This window comes from Melanerpes formicivorus, unplaced genomic scaffold, assembly GCF_026170545.1.
Source record: "Melanerpes formicivorus ecotype bairdi unplaced genomic scaffold, bMelFor1.0.p_v2 SCAF_33, whole genome shotgun sequence".
In the NCBI taxonomy this organism is placed as follows: Eukaryota; Metazoa; Chordata; class Aves; order Piciformes; family Picidae; genus Melanerpes; species Melanerpes formicivorus.
The window spans coordinates 5,004,697-5,025,007 of NW_027142385.1; the positions used below are offsets into that span (position 1 = coordinate 5,004,697).

A 20,311-nucleotide genomic window follows, 5' to 3' on the forward strand; every position below is an offset into this window, starting at 1 on the left:
ACAATGTTTTCTGTGTGAGGTGCAAACCTTCTTCTGTTTCTAGATAATACTGTTGTGAAAAGCATTTTCATGTTACCAGTAAGGTTTTTTGGTGCTTGCAAGTGTTCCTTTTAGAGGGAGAAACAAACTCACAAGTCTGCTTATTATGGCACTAATGTCAGTGGACTTGTTGGAACAGCAGCCGATATACCTGGGATTTGCTGATCACTCAAGGGCAATTGTACATTGCTCATGAAAGCAACAGGCAGTGTTCACTGACATACACTGAAATTTTCACAGAGATGTGGGCTGTAGCCTTGAAATGGAATATTTGTTTGCAATGTGATCTGCTGGGTGAACAGTTTCATTGCATACTATTCTCATCTGGGCTTTATTTTTGAATTTGGACCTGCTGTGTGTGCTGTCCTGGGGTAACTCCAGTTGCATGTGTTGTGGTGCTGGCAGGGGTTTTACGTTTTGGTTTTTTCAGACACAGTTTGTACGGCATCCTTACAGCATTCTCTTCTGCATCTTGGTTGTGTCCTGATTTGCACACTTTCAGAATAAGGAATATTTTACAAAGATGGAAATCTTAAAGCTTCACATCCTGAAAATTGTAGTTTTTATTCCACACCCATTGTGGGGTTTCTTGTCTCTATATGTAGGTTTGGTTTTTTCTCTCCTACATTTTCTTGTCCCCGTTCCCCCCTTCCTCCCCCTCCCCCCAGGTCTCTTCCCCCACACTGAGATCTTACCTTCGTGCAAAGTGCAGCAGTTTAGGGTCAAGCAGAAGTTTGGGCTATACTGACTACAGGACATCAAGGAGTTTGCAGAGATTTGAAGGGAAGTTCACCTAACTTCTTAGTTCTGCTGCATAAGCACTACAATGTGTAGTGAGTTGAAATTAAAGTTGCTCTGAATGGAATTCTGTTTAACTTCTAAAGATTGCAGCAATAAAGACCTTAATGAAGTGAATGAGCTAAAAAATTTAGTTAAGGGGGGGAAAGTGAAGTAATTTTCACTGCATTCTTTCTATTTGGGAGTTGTATACTGAATATAGCCAGTATGGGTTAACTTGGCTGGGTTTGGGTTGTTTTTTTTTAAATCCAGGAGAAACAGATGCTTCTGTATTTGTGTGGTTAACTCTGGCAAGTATTTTCTGATAATTTTTTGAGGACTTCCCTGGTTTTATAATTTCCATACACTTCAACTACAGATTGGTATGAGCTGTGCTATTTTTAGAAGTAATTAAGCATCTCTCTTTTTTTCAAGCAAAACTCTCTGTTTTATGATGTAAGAAAAGTTGAGAGTAAAAGAGCAGCATAGTTACACTAATATGCCATTGTGGCATGTTCCCATCCTGTCATCTGGAAAATTAAATCAGGTTACAGCGTGGATTAACATCTAGACTTGTGAGGAGGGGAAGGTAGTGTCTTAAATGCCATGAAATTGAACAATGGGATTATACAGTTCACAGCTAATTTCAATATACTTCTGTATTTGGCTTTTTGTTGAACAAGATTTTGTAATGAGAGGCAGTAATAGGTTTTAGAACTTGGAAGCATTCACATGTTTACTAAAATTCTAATGATAGATGGAATATGGTTGAGTTATTGATACAATGCTTTACATAATATGCACAGATGTGAAGTAGAATCTCTGCTTAATGTCTTGGCAATGAAAACTGTATTCACCTAGCATGGAATCAATGGTATGTACTATCCAGTTGTTGATAGCCTACAAATTCATGGGAAGGAATCAAAATGCTGTTGTGATAGTGCAGAAAATTCCACTCTTCTCTCACTGAGAAATGGCATTGCCTTTTCTTACTTATTTTTTTGGGGAAAAAAAAAGTTCAGTTACAAAAATTTCACACCTTGCTCATATGAGAATTTATTCAGTATTTCCCTCAAAAGCAGCTCTTTAAATAATTGAAACAGAAACTGCTTCAGAAGTAACTATGTGATTGGTTTCATGTCTTTTTCCTAACTGGTGCTTCCTAGAACAGGGTGTCTGTTGTGAGCGATGAGGGCTAATGGATCTCCAGGTCTTAAACTAACCCAGATTTTATGGGCAGCAACTGCTTTGTATGGAACAAATGGGAAGAGGGCTTGGAATGGTGGGTGTCATGTTGGTAAGTGCTCTGACTTCACTAAGGTTCCTCATGAATCCTATGGCATGCCATTAGTTTGAAAGCTTTTTAAACCTGAGTGAAGATCAGATGAACTGAAAGATAGAGAGGAGATGCTAAGTTCCCATCAACATACAAGTTCAACCTGTAACACAACATGAGTTCCTGTTTTGGGATTTGTGAGAAGTTGAGTTTCCAGAGCAGTTCTGTAACTCTTGTGACTTGTTTTTCTGTCTGTTGTTGCCTTTCACTTTAGTTGTTGTTTTGCAAGATCCCCTTTTGCGGACTCTAGATGAGCTTTAAATGCCTTGTGACTTCATAGGTGGTTCATGCCCTGGAAATCTTCAAGCTCTGTACTTTAACTATGTTGGTTAAGATTTCAGTCTGTTTCTTCCCTTGTTCTGATGCCAGCGAATAGATTCCACTCTCCTGAACTTGAAAAAAGTGTTTTAGGTGTATATTGTCTGTGGAGTATTAAAATAGAAAAGTATTTGAGCATCATTTCATTAGAGAGTGTCTTAAGTACCTAGAATAACAGAATTTACTGTGTTTTGAGTTACAAAGAGGTTTCTTATTGTCTGGAGATACAATGGAGCTGCATCTAATTCTGTTTGCATACTGTGTGCATAACAAATTACTGTTAGTGAAAGTGTTTGAAGTTTTCAAGTTATTTCAGTTTTACAGGCAGAGCTGACAGTCAGTTATGTTCATGTCATTACCAAGTATTTCACTTGAGTGCTGAAGCAAATTTTACTGATACCAGTGGTGCTGATTAAAGCTGAATCCTGAATGCTTGGCTGAGCTACCCTCCTGTATTCCTCCATTTGTTCAGGATAATTTGGATATTATGTCCATTGTGATTATTAGGTACCATGTGATTGTCCTTTCAGTTAAGAGCCTGGCCATGCTGAGTAATACAAATGTTTGGGTTGTAGATGCTTATATTGCCCTCATAGTGAAGAACTTCTTCCTTACATCTAATGTACATCTACCCTCTTTCAGTTTAAAACTATTCCCCCTTGTCCTATCACTACATGATCTGATAAAGATTCTCTTCCCATCTCTTCTGTAGGCCTCCTTTAAGTACTGAGGCCCTTCTCTGTACCTGTTCAAGCAGGTCCATGTCCTTATGTTGGACACAGTACTCCAGCTGAGATCTGAGAAGAGTGGAACGGAAGGGCAGAATTCCCTCCCTTGACCTCCTGGCTGTGCCACTTTTGATGCAGCCCAGGATACGTTTGGCTTCTGGCTGCATGCACACATTGATGGCTTGTGTCTAGTTTCTTATCCTTCAGTACCCCACAAGTTCTTCTCTGCAGAGCCACTTCAGCTGCTGCTCCTCCAGCTTCTGTTTGTGCTTGGAATTGCACTGACTCCTCTGCAGAACTGTTCACTCTGCCCATTGCAGAGGGGTTAGAACTAGATGAGCTTTTAAAGTCCTTTTGAAGCCAAATCATTCTATGATGGTAAAAGACTGTTCTTGCCAGTTCAGCTGTTGGTGTTTGTTTACAGGTTTGGACACCTATCTTAACACACTTACCTGCTTAAAAGTTAAGAATTTTCAAACTAAGGCTTTAAAAGGTGGTCCCTTGCTTTGTATTTCTGCTTGGTTGTATTACTGTAGAAGGGTTGGCTTATATGCTTATGTGAAATTTGATATATTGGGTATATAATTCTGTGTAAGGGTGAAATGGTAAAACCAACCATCTGATTGTCTGGAAAGGATTACTCTAAAAAGTTTGTTAATATACAGTCTTTCTGTGTTTCTAATGTATAAAGAATATACTTTAATAAAAAGTTTGCCTCTGCTAAGAGTTGAGTCACCAGTCAACTGATCTACTGCTCATGGAAACTTTGCCAGTGAGAATTCTAGGGTGGGACCACTCTGAAGCAACAGTACACGGTGCACGTCCCATAAAAACAACTCTCTTTCCTTCAAGCCTTAGCTACAGTGCAGCATAGCAGCAATTCAGCAGTAAAGGTTGTGTGTGCAATGCCACTCTCTATGAAATGATCAGCATCTGTGGATATGGCGTAGCCAGGGAGCCAAGTGTCACACGAGCAAACCCAGCTAAGAGCACTGCATAGGATACCAGTTAATTTTTCCATGTGCTACACTTTATTCTGAACACTTATCTGACTGTTGCATGGTTTGGGGTTTTTTGGGTCTTGTAATTGATAAAGTCCTTTGTAGAATGGAATCTGGCCTTTTCAGCTGTGTTCCTTTGAAAACTGGATGGCTTTGAAGAGTTTGGTTTTAAATAGGTTGTCATATAAATAATTTCAATCGTGGTATCTGTTGTTTTATGAACACCTCTAATTGAATTTAAGATAACTTCTCAGGGAATACCACCATATTATTTATTCTGGAATAAGGACTTTGCACCAGTCTTGAATGCTTGCTTATCTGAAGCACTTAGCATTTGTTTGCCTGATGGCAGAGGTTCCAGGGCTATGTTAATTACCTCTTTCAAATTTTGTTTTCCAGGGAGCATACCATAACATTAACATGGAATAATTTTGAGAGATTTGTAATCTGGTATCACTGAAAATTGTCTGTGGAACTTAATCAACACAGTGTCTGTAGCTGGCAAAACTAGTTACCTAATTTAAACCAAAATCAAAGTACATTTGGTAACCTTGTCTGGCGACAAGCCTTATTGGGAAATTGCAGCCAGAAAGATATTGTACAAGGTAACAGCCTGAAGTTTAGTGTAGCACCCGCACATCTCTTCTAAAATAATTTATATATAAATATATGTTTATATATATGTGTGTGTGCCTGTGTGTGTACACACAGACATTTCTGATGGCCTGTCTTTGGTGTATGTTTTATGTACAGTTTTTGTCTTTCTGGAGGAGGGTAAAGGCAGAGCCTTGAAAAGTCCTTCCCTGCTCTTATCAACATAGCAGCCTCAGCTGCCCTCCTTGGATCCCCTGCCAGGGTTGCTATCATCTTCTGATCAAATATTAATGTGTGATTCTCTGCTTGCTCACTAATCCAAAGCCAATTAATATTATCTGTCAATTATTTACAGATCCTGAGGTGCGGAGGCAATTCCCAGAGGGCTACAGTGACCAGGTTTGGAATGCGTAATTAATTTTTTACATGACAAAATTTATTTCAGGGTTGTTCAACATATTATTGCTGCTCTTTTTACTGAAAGAGATAAATGCAATCTTAGGAAGAAAAAGAAGCTGTAATTAGGAGCAGAAGGATAAAAACATTTTTACATTTAATGCAGAAAACTGAAGAATTTTGGATCTCGTAAGGTTGTTTTACAATCTAGTTTTTACAAGCAAACATGAGAGTGGGAAGGAAAATTAATAAATTTCACTTTTTGCCTTTAGGTGCCACAGCCTGCAGTTCATTTGGCAGTCCCCACTTCATTGTCTGCAAGGTTTATAGCTATATTTAACTGGGCACCTGGCATTACAGTACATTTTTAAAATTCTTGCCTGATCATGCAGTCTCTAGTCTATTTCAGAAAGATGGCATAAAAATCCAAATGTGCAGGTGGAACACACAGGTATTTATCATTTAATTCATGCACAGATTGAGATCTGGAAATTTTCACAGGATCTCTAGCTGACTTTGAAATTAACAACTTCAAGTTACCTTGTATTTTACTGTGGCTCATTAGAAGTGGATTGGGGCAGGGGTCAGGGGTTGGAGAGAGGGGATTATTGCTGTGGTGTCTATAAGTAGTGCTGGAGTTAATGCACTGTTATTGTTTGTCCATGCTTGGGGGAACTGCTGCATCTGGGTTGTGAGCTGATTTCTTGCACCTTTAGTTTTGGGGAGTGTTGAAATTATGGCACTGTATAACTATTTAATATAACAGTAAATTTTGCATCAGTGAGTCTCTGATATTGAGTTAGGGTCAGCAGAGCTATTTTATTTCAGATCCTTTCCCTCTAATTATGTTTTCATGCAACATGAAATTTTGTGGCATTTAGACTAAAGCATTTAATAAATTGTTAGATGTGATAGCTCATCAGGGCCAGGACAAATGCTTTCATATTTGGCTGTGATCACTCTATGCAACGGGACCTTGACCTGGCCTTCTGGGTGTTTTTGCATTAGTAGTAATAATAATTTCTTTTTTCAAAACAGCTATTCAACTACCTGACTTTCACCTGTAGTTTATTATTAGGTCTTTCTTTACACATGAAGTAAAGAATGGAGCTAAACTTTCTGGGGGAGTACATCCTTATTGCCACTGTCAGTCTGTAATTTGTGAGTAAGTAAATCCCTGAGTTTGTGTGTGCATGATATTCTACTTTCCAGACTACTACAGCATATCAGGTTAGTCCTTCAGAGCTGGTACAGTCAGTTGTGTTCATGGTCAAAGTATTCCAGGAGAGTCTTGTACACAAAATTGATTTTGTAAAATCCTTAACAGTCCTCTTCCTTCTACTGAGAATGATTAGACTTGTATAATGTTGCTATGAATATGCAAGACTGACTCAAACTCAGAGGAGCCACAACCTCATATATAATTCTTAAGATGTTCTCCCAGTTATAGTCAGAATTTCCAGTCTGATGTCAGACCTCACAAAAAACACAGTAGTGTGTTTGTGGGGATGAGTTGGATTTTTAGATCATCAAATATTTTGCGCCCACAGCTCAATGGGAAAGCAAAAGAAAGGAGGCTAAACTTCTCAAACTCAGAATAGATTTTCTTAAGGACGTTACCCTCTTGATACAGAGAAGAAGATTCTGTGTTAATAAGAGCTACATATTCTTTAAGAAGAAAACATGTCCAGAGCTGACAGATTTACATTTGAAATATCACTTATTTGTGAGTATTCAAATAAGCCAAAGGAAAAGGAATGCAGAAAGTAGAGTAAAAATGTAGAAGTGCTAAGTCACTGTAGATAAAGCTACACACCAGGAAACCCTTGATTTTCCTGCATGTATTCTGTATGCAAAGGAGAAAGACGATATGCGTGTTGGTGCAGGCAAAAATTGTTTCTAGCAATCAAACATTTATGGTTTAATCCAGAAGGAATATTTGAGTTAAATCAACACAAGGTAAAGCACTTATTAGTAAGAAAGGGGAAAAAAAAAAAAAAAAGAAAAGAAAAGAAAAAAAAAACCCTTGATTTTTTTTTTTTTTTAAATTCATCTAAACTATCAGTGCTTGTTTTTACATACACTGTATTTCCCATGTACCAGCACATCTGATCAGAGACCCTCACTGCTGCTAGATGTTTTATTCTGTGTGTTCTTTGTACCTTACAGTAAAAGAATCTGTCACAAATTATTGTGCCTCACTGCTTTAGAAACTGAGAAAAAAGGGAGGTTAGATTGACATCTGTGACTGAATAATGATGACCAGCCTTTTGGCTCCCCTTGAGCCACAAAGCTAGCATTGCCTTTAGAGAGGAAAAAGGAGTAAGAAGAAAGGGGAGGGATAAAAGAGAGTTACAAATCTGTGGTCCCGGAGATGTATTACTGTTGGGCCAGTTGTCTGCGTGGTATGATAATCCATTTTGATCTTCTGTCTTAATTGTCTGCTAAAGACAAATGGGCAGTAAAAGTTCATCAGTTTCATCTTTTGCTTCTCATTTAGAGACAGAATAAATGATCCATCGCTACAGAAGAAACCTTTCTTTCTGACACGGAAGTAATGCAGACCCAACACGTTTTATTAAAATATTTCTCCCTCATTATTTCAGTCCTCTCAGCTCTGATAGATGTTACTGTTTCATGAAAAATGTAATCTGAAATGTAAATAAGGGGTTTGATACAAAGTAAGGAAGTAATGAGCAGGCTAGCCACATTGTAGGAATTTTGATTGTAATTACTGACAAACCGAATTCTGCGTGTCCTGATTTTTTGCCCTCAAGTTGTCTTTGACACGTTCAGACCACAATGACATCTACGGTTTAAATCTGCTAAATAACTGTGTAACGGAATATTTTAGAGGAAATGTCATAGACAAGGTATCTTAGGAGCCTTACTAAGGAAAGAAAATGCTAATGATTGCTCCAGGCCACTTGAAATGGTTAAAACTAGGGGGCTTTTTAGAATGGCAGGAGGGGGGCTGAAGTAATCTTGAGATACATTTTTAAATATAACTCGTAGAGGTGTTTTATAATGGCTTTTGAGAATAAAATGTGTGTTTACATGCATGTGACTGTACCTAACATGAAATGCAGTAATTGGTGGCATTATAAGCAACACTTTTTCAGTGCTAGCTTTGTAGCAGTGGTCTTAGAATTTAAACCAGATGAGAACTCTTAGATATTTTTCCTGAAATACAGTCACTATAGGTAGAAGCATCCTTTAAAAAAAAAAAGTGAATGGTCTGGCAGAAAAATGCAGATGTATTACTGTTTTTTCTGATCTGAGTTCCTAATAAAGCTATAATAATTAAATTAATGTTTTTTGGTAGGTGAAATCCTATGTTACTGGAATGTTATAAACTCCAGCCAGGTCACTTCACCCTTATTGCCACATGAATTGTGACTACCCACTAATTGAAAGGTTAATCTCAAGATTAATGCCTCTCCTGCCCTGACACACACAAGAAAGTTTCTTGCAGAGGTAGGAACACCTAACAGAAAGAATATTTCTGCGAATACTTGATGCATAAATGTCTAAAAATAGCAAATATTCAAACAGTCAGTGGAAGGTGGAGCAGGAAAGACACAGTGTTGTAGCATGCAATATATTTTTTAAATGGCTTTTTTTGAATAGTGCATCGTTTGGCTCCTTGCTGTTTTAATCTTTCCATCTCATCTGGAAGGGGAAGAAAAAAATTATGTGGTGATAGTTCCCATTTGTGAGCTGCTTCACATGGGTATGACGACTTGTCTATAATTTGATGAACTATTGTATGTATCAGTTAATTAATACACGGATGGCTGAGGTATGCATGCTTGCAAGCTGGTACTTATGCAGATTGCTACTTCCATTCTGCTGGTAATTTTTCTTTCCACTGGCATTGTAACAGTTTATAATGAAACTAACAATCTTTATGCATTTATAGAAACTATAAAACTTTTATGGCAGTCTTTATATAGAAACTAATGGTCTTTCTTGTACAAAGTCTATGAGCGTTGTAGAAACATTCCACACAGGGAAAAATAAAAAGCACCCTTTCTTTGTGTCATTGTAAGAGTCGTGTGATTGGGGAGTATTTACACAGTGCTGGCCATAAATAGAGCATAAACCTCCTATCTTGCAAAATCTGCATGCTAAGAGGACTTAGTTGCTTGAACAGGGATAATTATAATCCAGTTTGATATTTCTGAATTGCACATAGTATTCTTAGTCTAAAGTTTTTGCCTTACAGGCTGCATATATGATAAAACCTGTCTTAGTTATTATTTTAAACTACTCTTATCAAAAGTAGGCAAAGAAGTTTTTGGGGAAAGGTTGAGTACTTACTAACTTAAAAAAATCTATTAAAGTGGCTACAGTGATGCTACTATAGAGTTAAAGCCACTTTGTAGTAAAAAGGCAGTGTGAATAGTAAATATATGGAGTATTTGATACTTGCTTCTGAAACATTTCATTCTCTTGATATGTGTGGAGCTATCACACTGCATTCATACAGGGAGGTTTTTTAAGTGAAAGCCTAATAAAACTCAATATGGGATAGTTATAAATGTTTTTCTGGTACAGTGATTCCTATTTAGGCAGCAGGAAATAGCAGCATGAATGGAAACCTTTGTGTGGTGTAGGCAAGCAGCCTGTGTGACCTGTGAGGAGATCACCTTGTGCCTTTGGTGCTGATAGTACAGCTGTTGTTTCATGGAAGCATTTTGGAGATGACTTACTCTATGAGGACAAAGCTGGGTTATTTGCTCAAGTCCTAAGAGATAGTGGATGGACTAAACCATAGACTTTGACTATTGAAAGCCATGTTGAAAGCCAGTGTCCAGAAGTTGGAAAAATTCTGAATAGAAATAGAGGAATAGTTTGGTTCAAGTGTGAGGAAATGTAGTCCAAGCTACTTTCTAAACAATTTCATTTTTTTCCCCATGTAAAATTAGAATCAATATTAGAAGTTCAATAAATACAGCTTGATTTCGCCACAAATTGTTCAGCTGAGTGCAGCTATTCCTGGATACAATCATATGGCCTTTGTTATACAAGAGGTCAGACTAGATGATCATAATGCTCCCTTCTGGCCTTAAAAATCTGTGACTATATGAATAATTTAAAACCTGTCCTGCCAACCCTCATTCGGTGGGGTAGTCATATTAAAATCCTGTGGGACTACTTGTGTGAGTAGAGGTTTTAGGATCAGGCCTAAAGTGAGTAATCATTATCACTTTTGTTTAAATGTATTGATAAAACTATGAAATATTCACTTCAGTCAAGATGAGTTTCTTTAAAATAGGAGATGCTTTTGCAGTTATAATCTATGTTGGGTTGTATAAGGCAGTCATTATCAAGGTAGCTTAAGAAGTTCTCGTTTCAGTCTCCTGAACATTTAGATCTCTACTGGTGCTATAGATCAATTTGTAAACCATTTCAAAACTATTGTGTGAAAACTTGTGCTACGTAGGAAATGTCTCTGTTTTGTTTAAAAAGAAAATAAACCCCAAGCACCTGGCAATATGGTGGCTGTGGGCATTTTAAAGTTGATGGCAGCCTTTCTCTCTACAATGAGAGGAAATATCCTCCATTTGCACCAGGGGAGGTTGAGGTTGGATACTAGGGAAAAAAAAGTTGTTTCCAACCAAAATTATTCTGATTCTATAATTCAATGCACGTAACAATCTTCCTTGTAATGACTGATTGTGTTGATAAGTGCAGGAGAACAGAGTAGTACTTTCCTTTGCAAACAGTAGAACTTCTTGAAACACGAGTATAGTATCAGCAGGCAAGTGGTGTCTTCAAGGTGAGAGTCACAAATCAATCTCAGATATGTCGTGACTTTAAAGTCATAAAGCAGTTAATTACTTAGTTGATTAGAGATCACTTTTAAATCCAGAGTTTAGTGGGATGACTTATTTAGCTTAAAAATCTGAACTACTGGTGGCTAAGACTATTTTTGAGACCACACTACCAAATGAACCTTGATAGGACTCTTTTTCCCCTTAATATGTCTTCTGTTGCTTCTTTAATATAGCTCTGCTATAGCAGAGGACTGTCTTGTAGCTCCTAAAGCAGCCATTAATGCTTGAAAATTGCCCTAGCATGTGGAGGAAGAAACAGCTCTTTGGATTCTCGCTGCTGCAGCTCATCTGCCCATACCTCAGTGTGTAAATGCATTTAAAAATGTAATAAAAAAAGCTAAAGATTCCCTGAAGTTTCTGTGAAGACAAAAGCTGGAAATAAAAGTTGTGGGCTTTAAAATTTATTTGGAGAGCATCCTGTGGCATGTAAAAAAGCATTAAACCAAACAGAACTGCTTGTGCTTTGTTACTTAAGTCTTGAGTTCTCATACCAGTTGCTGGTGCATGTAAACTGTATGAAAGGGAGCTCTAGAAGATTGCTGTTCCTTGCTTTACTTTGATTTCCAACGGGGCAGGCAGTTTCCATGGCTTATTCTTGACACCAAAGGAGCTTGGGTTTGGGGCAGTGTCAATGGAAATAGAACTTTTTTTGGTTTTCCTTGTTATGTGTGCTACTTCAAAGTAGGCATGAACTTTTATTTGCTCCACACCTCACACCCCCAGGTGATGAACTGTAAAACCAGATAATCTGTCCAGTCTCTTCAGGAGGAGGAATTTTATATCAAAGTATTGTTTCTCAGTAAAGTCAGTTGGTGATTTGTTATTTCAGTAACAAGTATTCAGTTGTAGTCATCTGCAAGGTTATCACAGCCCTGTGCCCTCTGCAGATTAGAGATTGTCGGGGTGGAGTGCCCTGGAGAATACACAGGGCAGAAGACGTGTAGGAGTGCCAAGGAATGTGTTGGTACCAAAAGGCAGGTGTACTGAATCCCAAGTTACTATAACACAGCCATATAGAAGGCTTCTGGAAGGTGTATGTTTTTTAATGCTTTACTACCATAGCTGTGAAAGAAAACCAGTCTGTAAGTGTGTGTGCAACCAGAATGCTGAGATTCTTACATATTTGAATGTCCCAGTACTGTATTTTCTTATAGCCACCATCATGTCAGCATATTTGCTGTTTGCTTTAGTGTAACTTTGGAATCCTTTCACAAATGGTGTAGAGCATTAGACTGCATGATGCCTTCACTGAAGCTGAGAGGGACTTTTAAAAAAAGGCCTGTAGTGACAGGATAAGGGGTAATGGATTCAAATCAGAAGCAAATCAATTTAGATTAGATGTTAGCAGGAAATTCTTCACCATGAGGGTGCTGAGGCACTGGAACAGGTTGACTAGGGAAGCTGTGCAATCTCCAAGCCTGGAAGTGTTTAAGACTAGGCTGGATGGGGCTTGAGCAGCCTGATCCTAGTAAGTGGAGTCCTTGCCTATAGAAGGGTTGGAACTGGATGATCTTTAAGGTCAGTTCCAGCCCAAACCATTCTGTGATTCTATGTTAATTTAAAAAAAATTAAAGAGATGTTTGGAAAGTAGCCTGAAAGAAAAGTTTTGTTGGTGATTGTTAGGTGACATTAATTGATATTCACATACTCAAGTTTTCAGGTGCCTGAGGAGCAGCCTAGAAGTGATTGTACATTATAGAGAAAAGTTGGAAATGTTTTTGTGAGCCTAGGGAAGTCCAAAGGTTCTCAGTTCTATACTTGGAAAAGATAAGTTTCTAACTGTAGTCTCCTTTGTACATATCAGTGATCTTTTCTTCAAGTCAAACCCATTTTCTGTGACTAAGGAATGTTTTTATAGCTCTGTGTTTTTATTTTGTCTAGCATATTCTTGTATTTGGAAATCTAAAAGTTGTGAAAATACTGATACATTTGAAAAGCTGTGTCCTCTTCTGACCTCCAGTTGTCTAAGGTGATCACTGACTCTATCTCATCTCTGCAAAGTTTAATGTTAGAAAAGTTGTTCTTTCCCTGGGGGCATTAGTGTCCTCATCATGTATCATCATTTTCTCCTTTAGAGAATTCCCAGATAGGTATGATGTGCATGCAAGGCTGAGAAACAGGTACTGCTGGATTTTAAAATTTGCTCAGCTGTTGCCCCCTTTGGGATAGTTGTTGAGTTTTGTTGTGTTTTCTCAGCTGCAAAAGAAGCAGATAATACCTGGTAAGGGAGCTGTGAAGGACCTTCATTAGTGGTCAGCTTTAAAGATCTCCCACAGCCAAGTGTTATTCCTGCCATTTAGAAGACTTTTGTGAGAAGGCAAATCCATGAATTGTGTCAGTTTCTGGTATTTGGTAGCAGAGTGCTAGGTATCACAGAATGCTAGTGGGTGGAAGGGACCTCTAGAGACCATTGAGTCTAAGCCCTTTTGCCAAAGCAGGATTGCCTACAGCAGGTCACACAGGAACACATCCAGGCAGGTTTTGAAAGTTTGCAGAGAAGGAGACTCCACAACCTCTTTGGGCAGCCTGTTCTAGTGCTCTGTCACCCTCACTGTGAAGAAGTTTTTCTTCATGTTGAGGTGGAACCTCCTGTGTTCCAAGTTGTACCCATTGTGCCTTGTCTTGTTACTGAGCACCACTGAAAAGAGACTGGCACCTTCATCCTGACAACCATAGCATGGTATATCCATGGCATTTGCCTTGACAGTCATATTTACCTTTTAGCTAACAATTTAAAAACTAGTCTTCTGTTTTAAGTGCAGTAAGTGATGAGACAGGTTTGCTCATTGTTTCTCAGAAATTATGTACTTTGCTCAGTTGCTGGTTAGGATTCCCAGTCCCGCTAAGGATGTCACTGCTGGAGAATTGCTAATATGGAATGACTACTTGGATTCACTATACACTCTTAATATTCTCTGAGGTAACTGATGCAGGAAGGAATTGGAGTCTAATATTATTTTCTCACACTTTTTAATGCCTGGAATTTCTATGAAAAATGTTCTCAGTGAAATGACTTAATTTTATGTGAGAGATGGTGGAATTCCTGCAGTAAGTGGCAGAGAAGTCACACTGGAGTGCTGCTTTGCACAAAGGCAGAGAAGTTGCTGGTGGCGAATTCTTACCTTTGCTTCTTAACCATAAAATTCTGGTGTTGTCTTTATTTAGACTTTGTCAACATCTCAAATTTCTCCACATGTTTTTTTTTTCTTGGGCAAAGGGCAGGAATTGATTTTAAAATGATATTTATTATCCATTGAGTGAAGTGGTTTTGGTTTGGGGTTTTTTTTTGTTTGTTTCTTCTGCATTTTGTTTGTGGTTTTTTCCCCAGTTGCTTATTTATAATATCCTAGTGATTATTTTTTCCTTTGATTTAGTTTCCTGTTTGTTGTGCCTGGACATTGCAGAAATGTCTATGGAAACTTGTACTCAGCAGAAAACAATTACGATTTATAACAGCCAGAACAGTTTGTTTAGGTTTGGGGTTTTGGTTTTGGGGGTGTGGTGTGTTTGTGTTTCTTTTTGTTTTGTTTTCCTCTACCCTGTGAAAAATGAATCTCCTATTGGGACTTAAGTACCATAAAGGTTTATAAAGGTGTAGCATAGTTACATGGGCAGCGTTTGAATTTAGGTTTTAATTTAGATTTGGAGCTCTGGCTTGGCTCTGCTCTTCTAATATATTTTACTTGTGTGAATGAATTCCCATGGTTAGCATTATCGGTTTATAGTAAAGATCGAATCTGGCCCAATCTTGTAAGTATGACTGAAAATCTTATTGGAACAGTGCCATCATAATAGCCTCCTGTGATCATCAAGTTTATATTAGATAAACAGAACTCATTTTCAGGTGTTTTAGCAGATACTGTTTCAGAGAACTGCATATATCTTTTTATAGGTTGGGCAGTGGCTGGTGCAGAAGTGATTAAGAAAGCAGGATCTTGCCCGTTTATGTAAACAGGGTATTTCTTTTGTGGAGATGTCGTGTTAACTATCTGGTGCAGACCTTTATTGGTGCTTCTTGAATAATTTGTTTAAACTACACAGTACAGATTCCTTATTTTAGCACTAAGACTTACAAAGGCTTCTTTTAGCAGCCTTTAATTTTGTACTTATGTATGTGACATAGCCTGTGGCTGTGATCTCTACTGTGAATCTGCAGTTGTTTTGGGATGAAAGAAGGAGGCAGCTGGAAACTCAGTAGCTACATCTAGCTGTCTACCTAGAGAAGGCCTTGATTTCAAGTTTATCTAAACAAGCTCGACTAATCCCAACTATCTAGGGGGATCCACTGTCAAAACAAGCAGCATGGCCCTAAGGCAAACACAACCATACAGAAATGAAGGCTGGGACTTCCAATACTCCAATGACTGCATACTGGAGGCTTTTTTTCCTGAAAGAGAGTAAGAGAGGTAGAATTTGCATAATGCCTTTTCATTGGAAACTTTTGGAAAGCTGACAGAGGTCCAGTTTATAGCTCTGTAGCCACAATACAGAGTCTATAGGAGAATCCTTGAATGACCTAACCATATTGAAAGAAAAAATGAAAGCATCGAAGTATAGCCAAGTGAGTGTGGAAAAGAGGGCTGCTGCATTGTCTAACATCTGCTCTACTTCTCGTTAGTTTTGTTCTTTGGTATTCTATGTGGACTTTGGAGAAACCTAAGACAGCCTAACATGAATCCTATAATCTTCCTTCTGAATATTTATGTAGTGTGCCAGCCTCTAAGCTGTCCTTTGCATCTTCCTACTTCCCCCTCATTTTCATGCTCTCAAATGAGGCCAACATTTCAAAAGCTAAATAAATGTTTGTGAATGTTTATAAAAGATTTGCATAAATTTGTCCTTGTTTGACAAAGATCACTTTTTTCTTATGCCAGTTCTGAAATTTTTTAAAGGTTTCAGTGCTTGTCTTGACAACAAAGTCTTGCCTCAGAGAACAATGATTGCTGATTAAGAGGGTATGCAGTTGTAGCTGAATAGAGCATTTGAGACACGTCTAAAAGGACCAGTCATCTTAAGCCAGAATTATAATACTTAACAAATGTTAGCTGCAGAAGATATTTAAAGCTTTGGTTTTGACTCACTATACCTGCGCAGTCAACTTACTGTGTGAGAAGTGTCTGATTCTCTTTGCACAGCTAATAGTTTTCACCTGATTTTTCCTAAATGGGGAATTTAACAATATTTATCATTTTTAGGCACTAAATATTTAAAATAGATTTAATTCATGCTCTCTGGTATTGACACTTCTTATCTTTACCAATTGATCAATATTAATGCAGATAATTGGACCTGATTTTTTTTATGCTTGGTTGTATAATTTTTCAATCCTTTGTGAACCAAAACCAATAATTCTTACAACTGTTGACTTTCTAAATTTTGGTTAGCACGTTAGCTAAAAGACATTTGTCTTAAAATAAAATCAAGTTTTAATTTTATTGAAGAGGATTTAAAGACATTTCTTGAGGAGATCTCCTTGAAAATCTGCTAAAAGATTTAATTCAGCTTTACTTTCAGATATATTTTTTTTTTCCACTGGAAAAAAGTAATAGTCAGTTCTGTTCTTTTGTTCTATTAGTTGAGAGGTTGAAGTTGTCATTAAGGCAAAAACTAGAGCTACTTCTCTGACACAGTTTTTATCACATCTGCTAGGCCTGTGTCCCAGGAGGAGCTGTGCAGAGCAGTGAATTCAGCATAGGCCCATTATCTACTGGTTTTGCGTGTGTTGTAAAAGGAGTGAGACCTCAGGGAGGCTTGGAGCCTCCTCCCGTGTAATGTCCAAATCAGATTTGAAGGACTGGTGGCAGGAAAGCTTTGGCCTTGGGGTGTGAATTCTAAGAAACAGAGTCACAATTAGGTTTAAAAAATTCAGGGATTTTGAGCTTTATCTTGAAATATGTTTTTAGTAATGCAAGTAGAAAAGTTGCCCATCTGTGCACATATTTTGTACATTTAAAATATTTAAATGATAGCAGGCCTCAATATGCTTAGGAAATGTTATTTATCTCGTGCTCTTCCTGATACCAGCATTGTGTATATATGTGTTAGGGGTTTTGTTTGCTTTTAAACCCCAGCATTTTCCTGAGAACAAATGGTGTTATTTCATCCTGGGCACCATTCCCCTTCTGACCCTCCTAAGAAGTAGTGACTTTTGTAGAAGAAAATCCCTCCCCTAATTCAAGCTTTATAATTGCAGAGCGAGTGGATTTTTAGCACACTAAGCGAGTGGATAAACTAGTGCTATGAAATGATATTGGAATACTGAGAGAATGTAACAAAGTAGACATAAAACTAAATTGAGATGATTTAAATTAATGCTATTAAGCAAATTATGCTCCTGCTTTTTTTTTTCTTAATCAGTTCTTTCAAAGAACTGATTCAAATGAATTCTGAAAATATTTTGACCATTATAAAAATCAGTAACTCTCAGTGCTGCTGTGAGATGGAAAAGGGTGTTAGGATAAAATCAATGCTAGATGAAATTTGATACAAATATTTTAACTAAACAATGTTGCCTAAAAAAAAAAACAAACACAAAAACCCCTGTATTTTATCAGTTCTTAAAAAGCTAGAGAAGCCTTAAAGTCTAGAGAGATCTTGGGTTTAATTTTGTGATTCATGGCTTGCTCTGCCTCATCATCTTGTAAAATCATTTTTTTGTGGCTGTGTGACACTGGCCACTGCATGCAGGACTCTCTTTTGAATTTGAGGGTTAGATTTTAGAAGCTGTTTGAATTGCAATGCTTCTCCTGATTTGTAATTGCATAATTACATGGCCCTTGTTAATCAATGAGAATCTGTAATGATAACATTAGGAAAATTTGATGTAAGAGAATATAAACTCACACTAATACTAAATGCAAATTAAAAGTCAGATTTTCCAAACACAAGATGTACTGATCCCTCTTTGTTACTGGTAGCTGTGTTCAAGGGAGTGGTTGAATTTTTTGGGCTGGCATTGCTTTAGTGCATTTAAATTCCTTAAATAACATTTTGAAACCTGACTGCATTTCCCTGTCCATTTTAAGCAGCAGCTTTGTAAAATGTTTAAAGCAGTTATTGAAACTTGCCACTGAGGTGCTTTGTTGTGCAGCAAGATGTTCGCTTTCCTAGGAAAACTGCTTTCCAGTTTCTCCTCCTTCCTTCATCAGTCTGTTGATGTCTTCCTGGAACTCTGTTGGTGTCTCTCTGTGCAAACAGGATGGATTTCACGTTTGTTTTGTGGATTCAAATGATATTTCAAGCTTGATTAGATGAACACTATTTGTATTTCCACCTTCCCTATTTAGTGTTTTGCTTACAGCAGCCTCACCTATATTTCACATCTGGATTAAGGTCAAGGAAATAAAACAGTATTCATCTTTTCATCACTGAGCCATCTCTTCTCTCCATGGAAAACTCATCCTACTTGCAATGCTCCATTCTGTTGTAATATTTGAGTTGTCCTCACATAAATACATGTGCTTTGTGAAATATGGTTGTGTGATTTTGGAGTTGTTTCCTTCCCACCCATTATTCACTACTAAAAGGGTTTGGCTTTACTCAGAGTAGCCTTAACTTCACCCATGTTTCTCTTGGGGGTTTCCCAGTAGGCTTTCAAATACAGGTCACCAACCTGTTGGGTGTTGTGGTGTGTTGTTTCCTTTCTCTGGCTCAATTATTTCAATGTCTTGCCTTAATCATTCACCATTTTTCACAGCTCTCTGCCTGTATTTTAATTTTTCTCTCCAACTTTTTCTTACACTCCTTGTTCCACTTGGAATGTGTCTTTCTATGAGTAGATTGTTCACAACAGTCTGCTGCTCTTGCCTCAGACCAGCAATTTGCTTATCATTTTATCAGCACAATTTAATTGTAGCTGCAGCATGGAGTCTTTGTTACCAATGTTCATTTGACCAAGAAAAATAAAGTGATCTCATATATCAGAAAGTCTCTGAACTTATTCCATTGACTTATAGGTAGGAGCATATAGGGAAATGATTAAAAATAAAAATTACTTAAGATACAGCTTGCTTATTAATTTCACAAGTGAGTATGCAACATTTTTCAGCCACATTGAGCTTTCTTGGCTATTTCACCTCAATCTATGGATAATTCAGGACATTGTCCAAGTGTGGATTGTGTGTATTTCACTCTCTTGCTTTCCATACACTTCTTGAGTATCTCTGTGTGTGTAGGAAATCCTTTCAGAGGCTGCCTCACCTCCATAAATCGCTGTGTGACACAAAAGGGCTGAACACTGTATTCCTGCCTCATTTATTCTGAAAACTTTGCTGCTGAAACCAAACTTAATCAATGAATTCTGTGTTGTCTCCGATAAGTTATGTACTGGCTTTATTGATTGGGAAGGATTTTAGAAAACCCATGTGGGGTTTATAATGTCAGCAGTGTTTTGATTATGAAAAGAGTTGGAACCTTGGGACAAGGAACCAGGTGGTGTATGTCCTAAAGCCACTGGTGACACGGCTGGGCTGAATCCCCCCAGGGACACAGTTCATGCCCTGCACTTTAACTGTGGTGACTGGCTGCTATAGATGCACTTTTTGCTCATTAAAATGTTAAAAATCAAACTGCATGTAAAAAGATTTGTGAAAATATAAACTTGGGGATTGATCCAGGAAACTGGCATGTGGGACCCTAGAGACACTGGTTTCAGCTACTGGGTAATTTACGCTTATCAGCTGTGTGTCCTGAATTGGTTGCTTGGGGTTTTTTGTTTTGGTTTTTGGTTTTTTTTTCTCCCCTTTTCTTCTCTCTCTCTTTTTTTTTTTTTTTTTAAAGGAGGTTTTGCTTTGCAGGCATTTATGTAGGGTTTTTTTTTTCTTTAAAGAAAATAGGCATAGGGGAATAAAATAAGAAAACAGGCTGTTGATACTACCTCTGTGTTTCCTGTCAGGGAAAAACGTAAAAAGAATTCTGCTGCCATGGAACTATTCTAGGTTTGGTTTGGTTAGGGGATTTTTAGTGTGAAATTGTAAAGAAATGATGAGTTCTCCAGGCCATAAGTAAGCACTCACCTAAAGAGGTCTGGTAGGAAGTTATATGTTACTTAGGAATTGCTAATCTTGAAACTGAGCAGTATTTCAAAGGGGGGAAAACAATGAAAAAAATGAAAGCAAAAGAACAAAAAAGCATTGCATTTATAGTAACAAGCCTGAAACTTGAGCAAAAATCGAGTAGTTCTCCAGTAATTGTATTCCTTACATGCAAAAGATCAGCAGTTTTGCTAATTAGAGACTAATACTGTGTATTATTCTAGTATTTCTTGATAGTTAATGCATC

At 37.7% G+C, this 20,311-nt stretch overlaps 1 protein-coding gene across 10 annotated transcripts in view; it reads left to right on the forward strand.

Moving 5' to 3' along the window:
• The window catches only part of DENND1A (DENN domain containing 1A), a 202,798-nt gene that overhangs the window by 29,222 nt on the left and 153,265 nt on the right, over positions 1–20,311 (forward strand). For all 10 annotated transcript variants that reach the window (XR_010989502.1, XM_068155776.1, XM_068155777.1 and 7 more), the window contains exon 3: positions 5,149–5,192. Coding sequence is in view for 9 of the 10 variants with exons in the window: in XM_068155776.1 (XP_068011877.1) it covers positions 5,149–5,192 (44 nt within the window). In the remaining variant the exon portion in view is untranslated. The remainder of the gene's footprint in view (positions 1–5,148; positions 5,193–20,311) is intronic.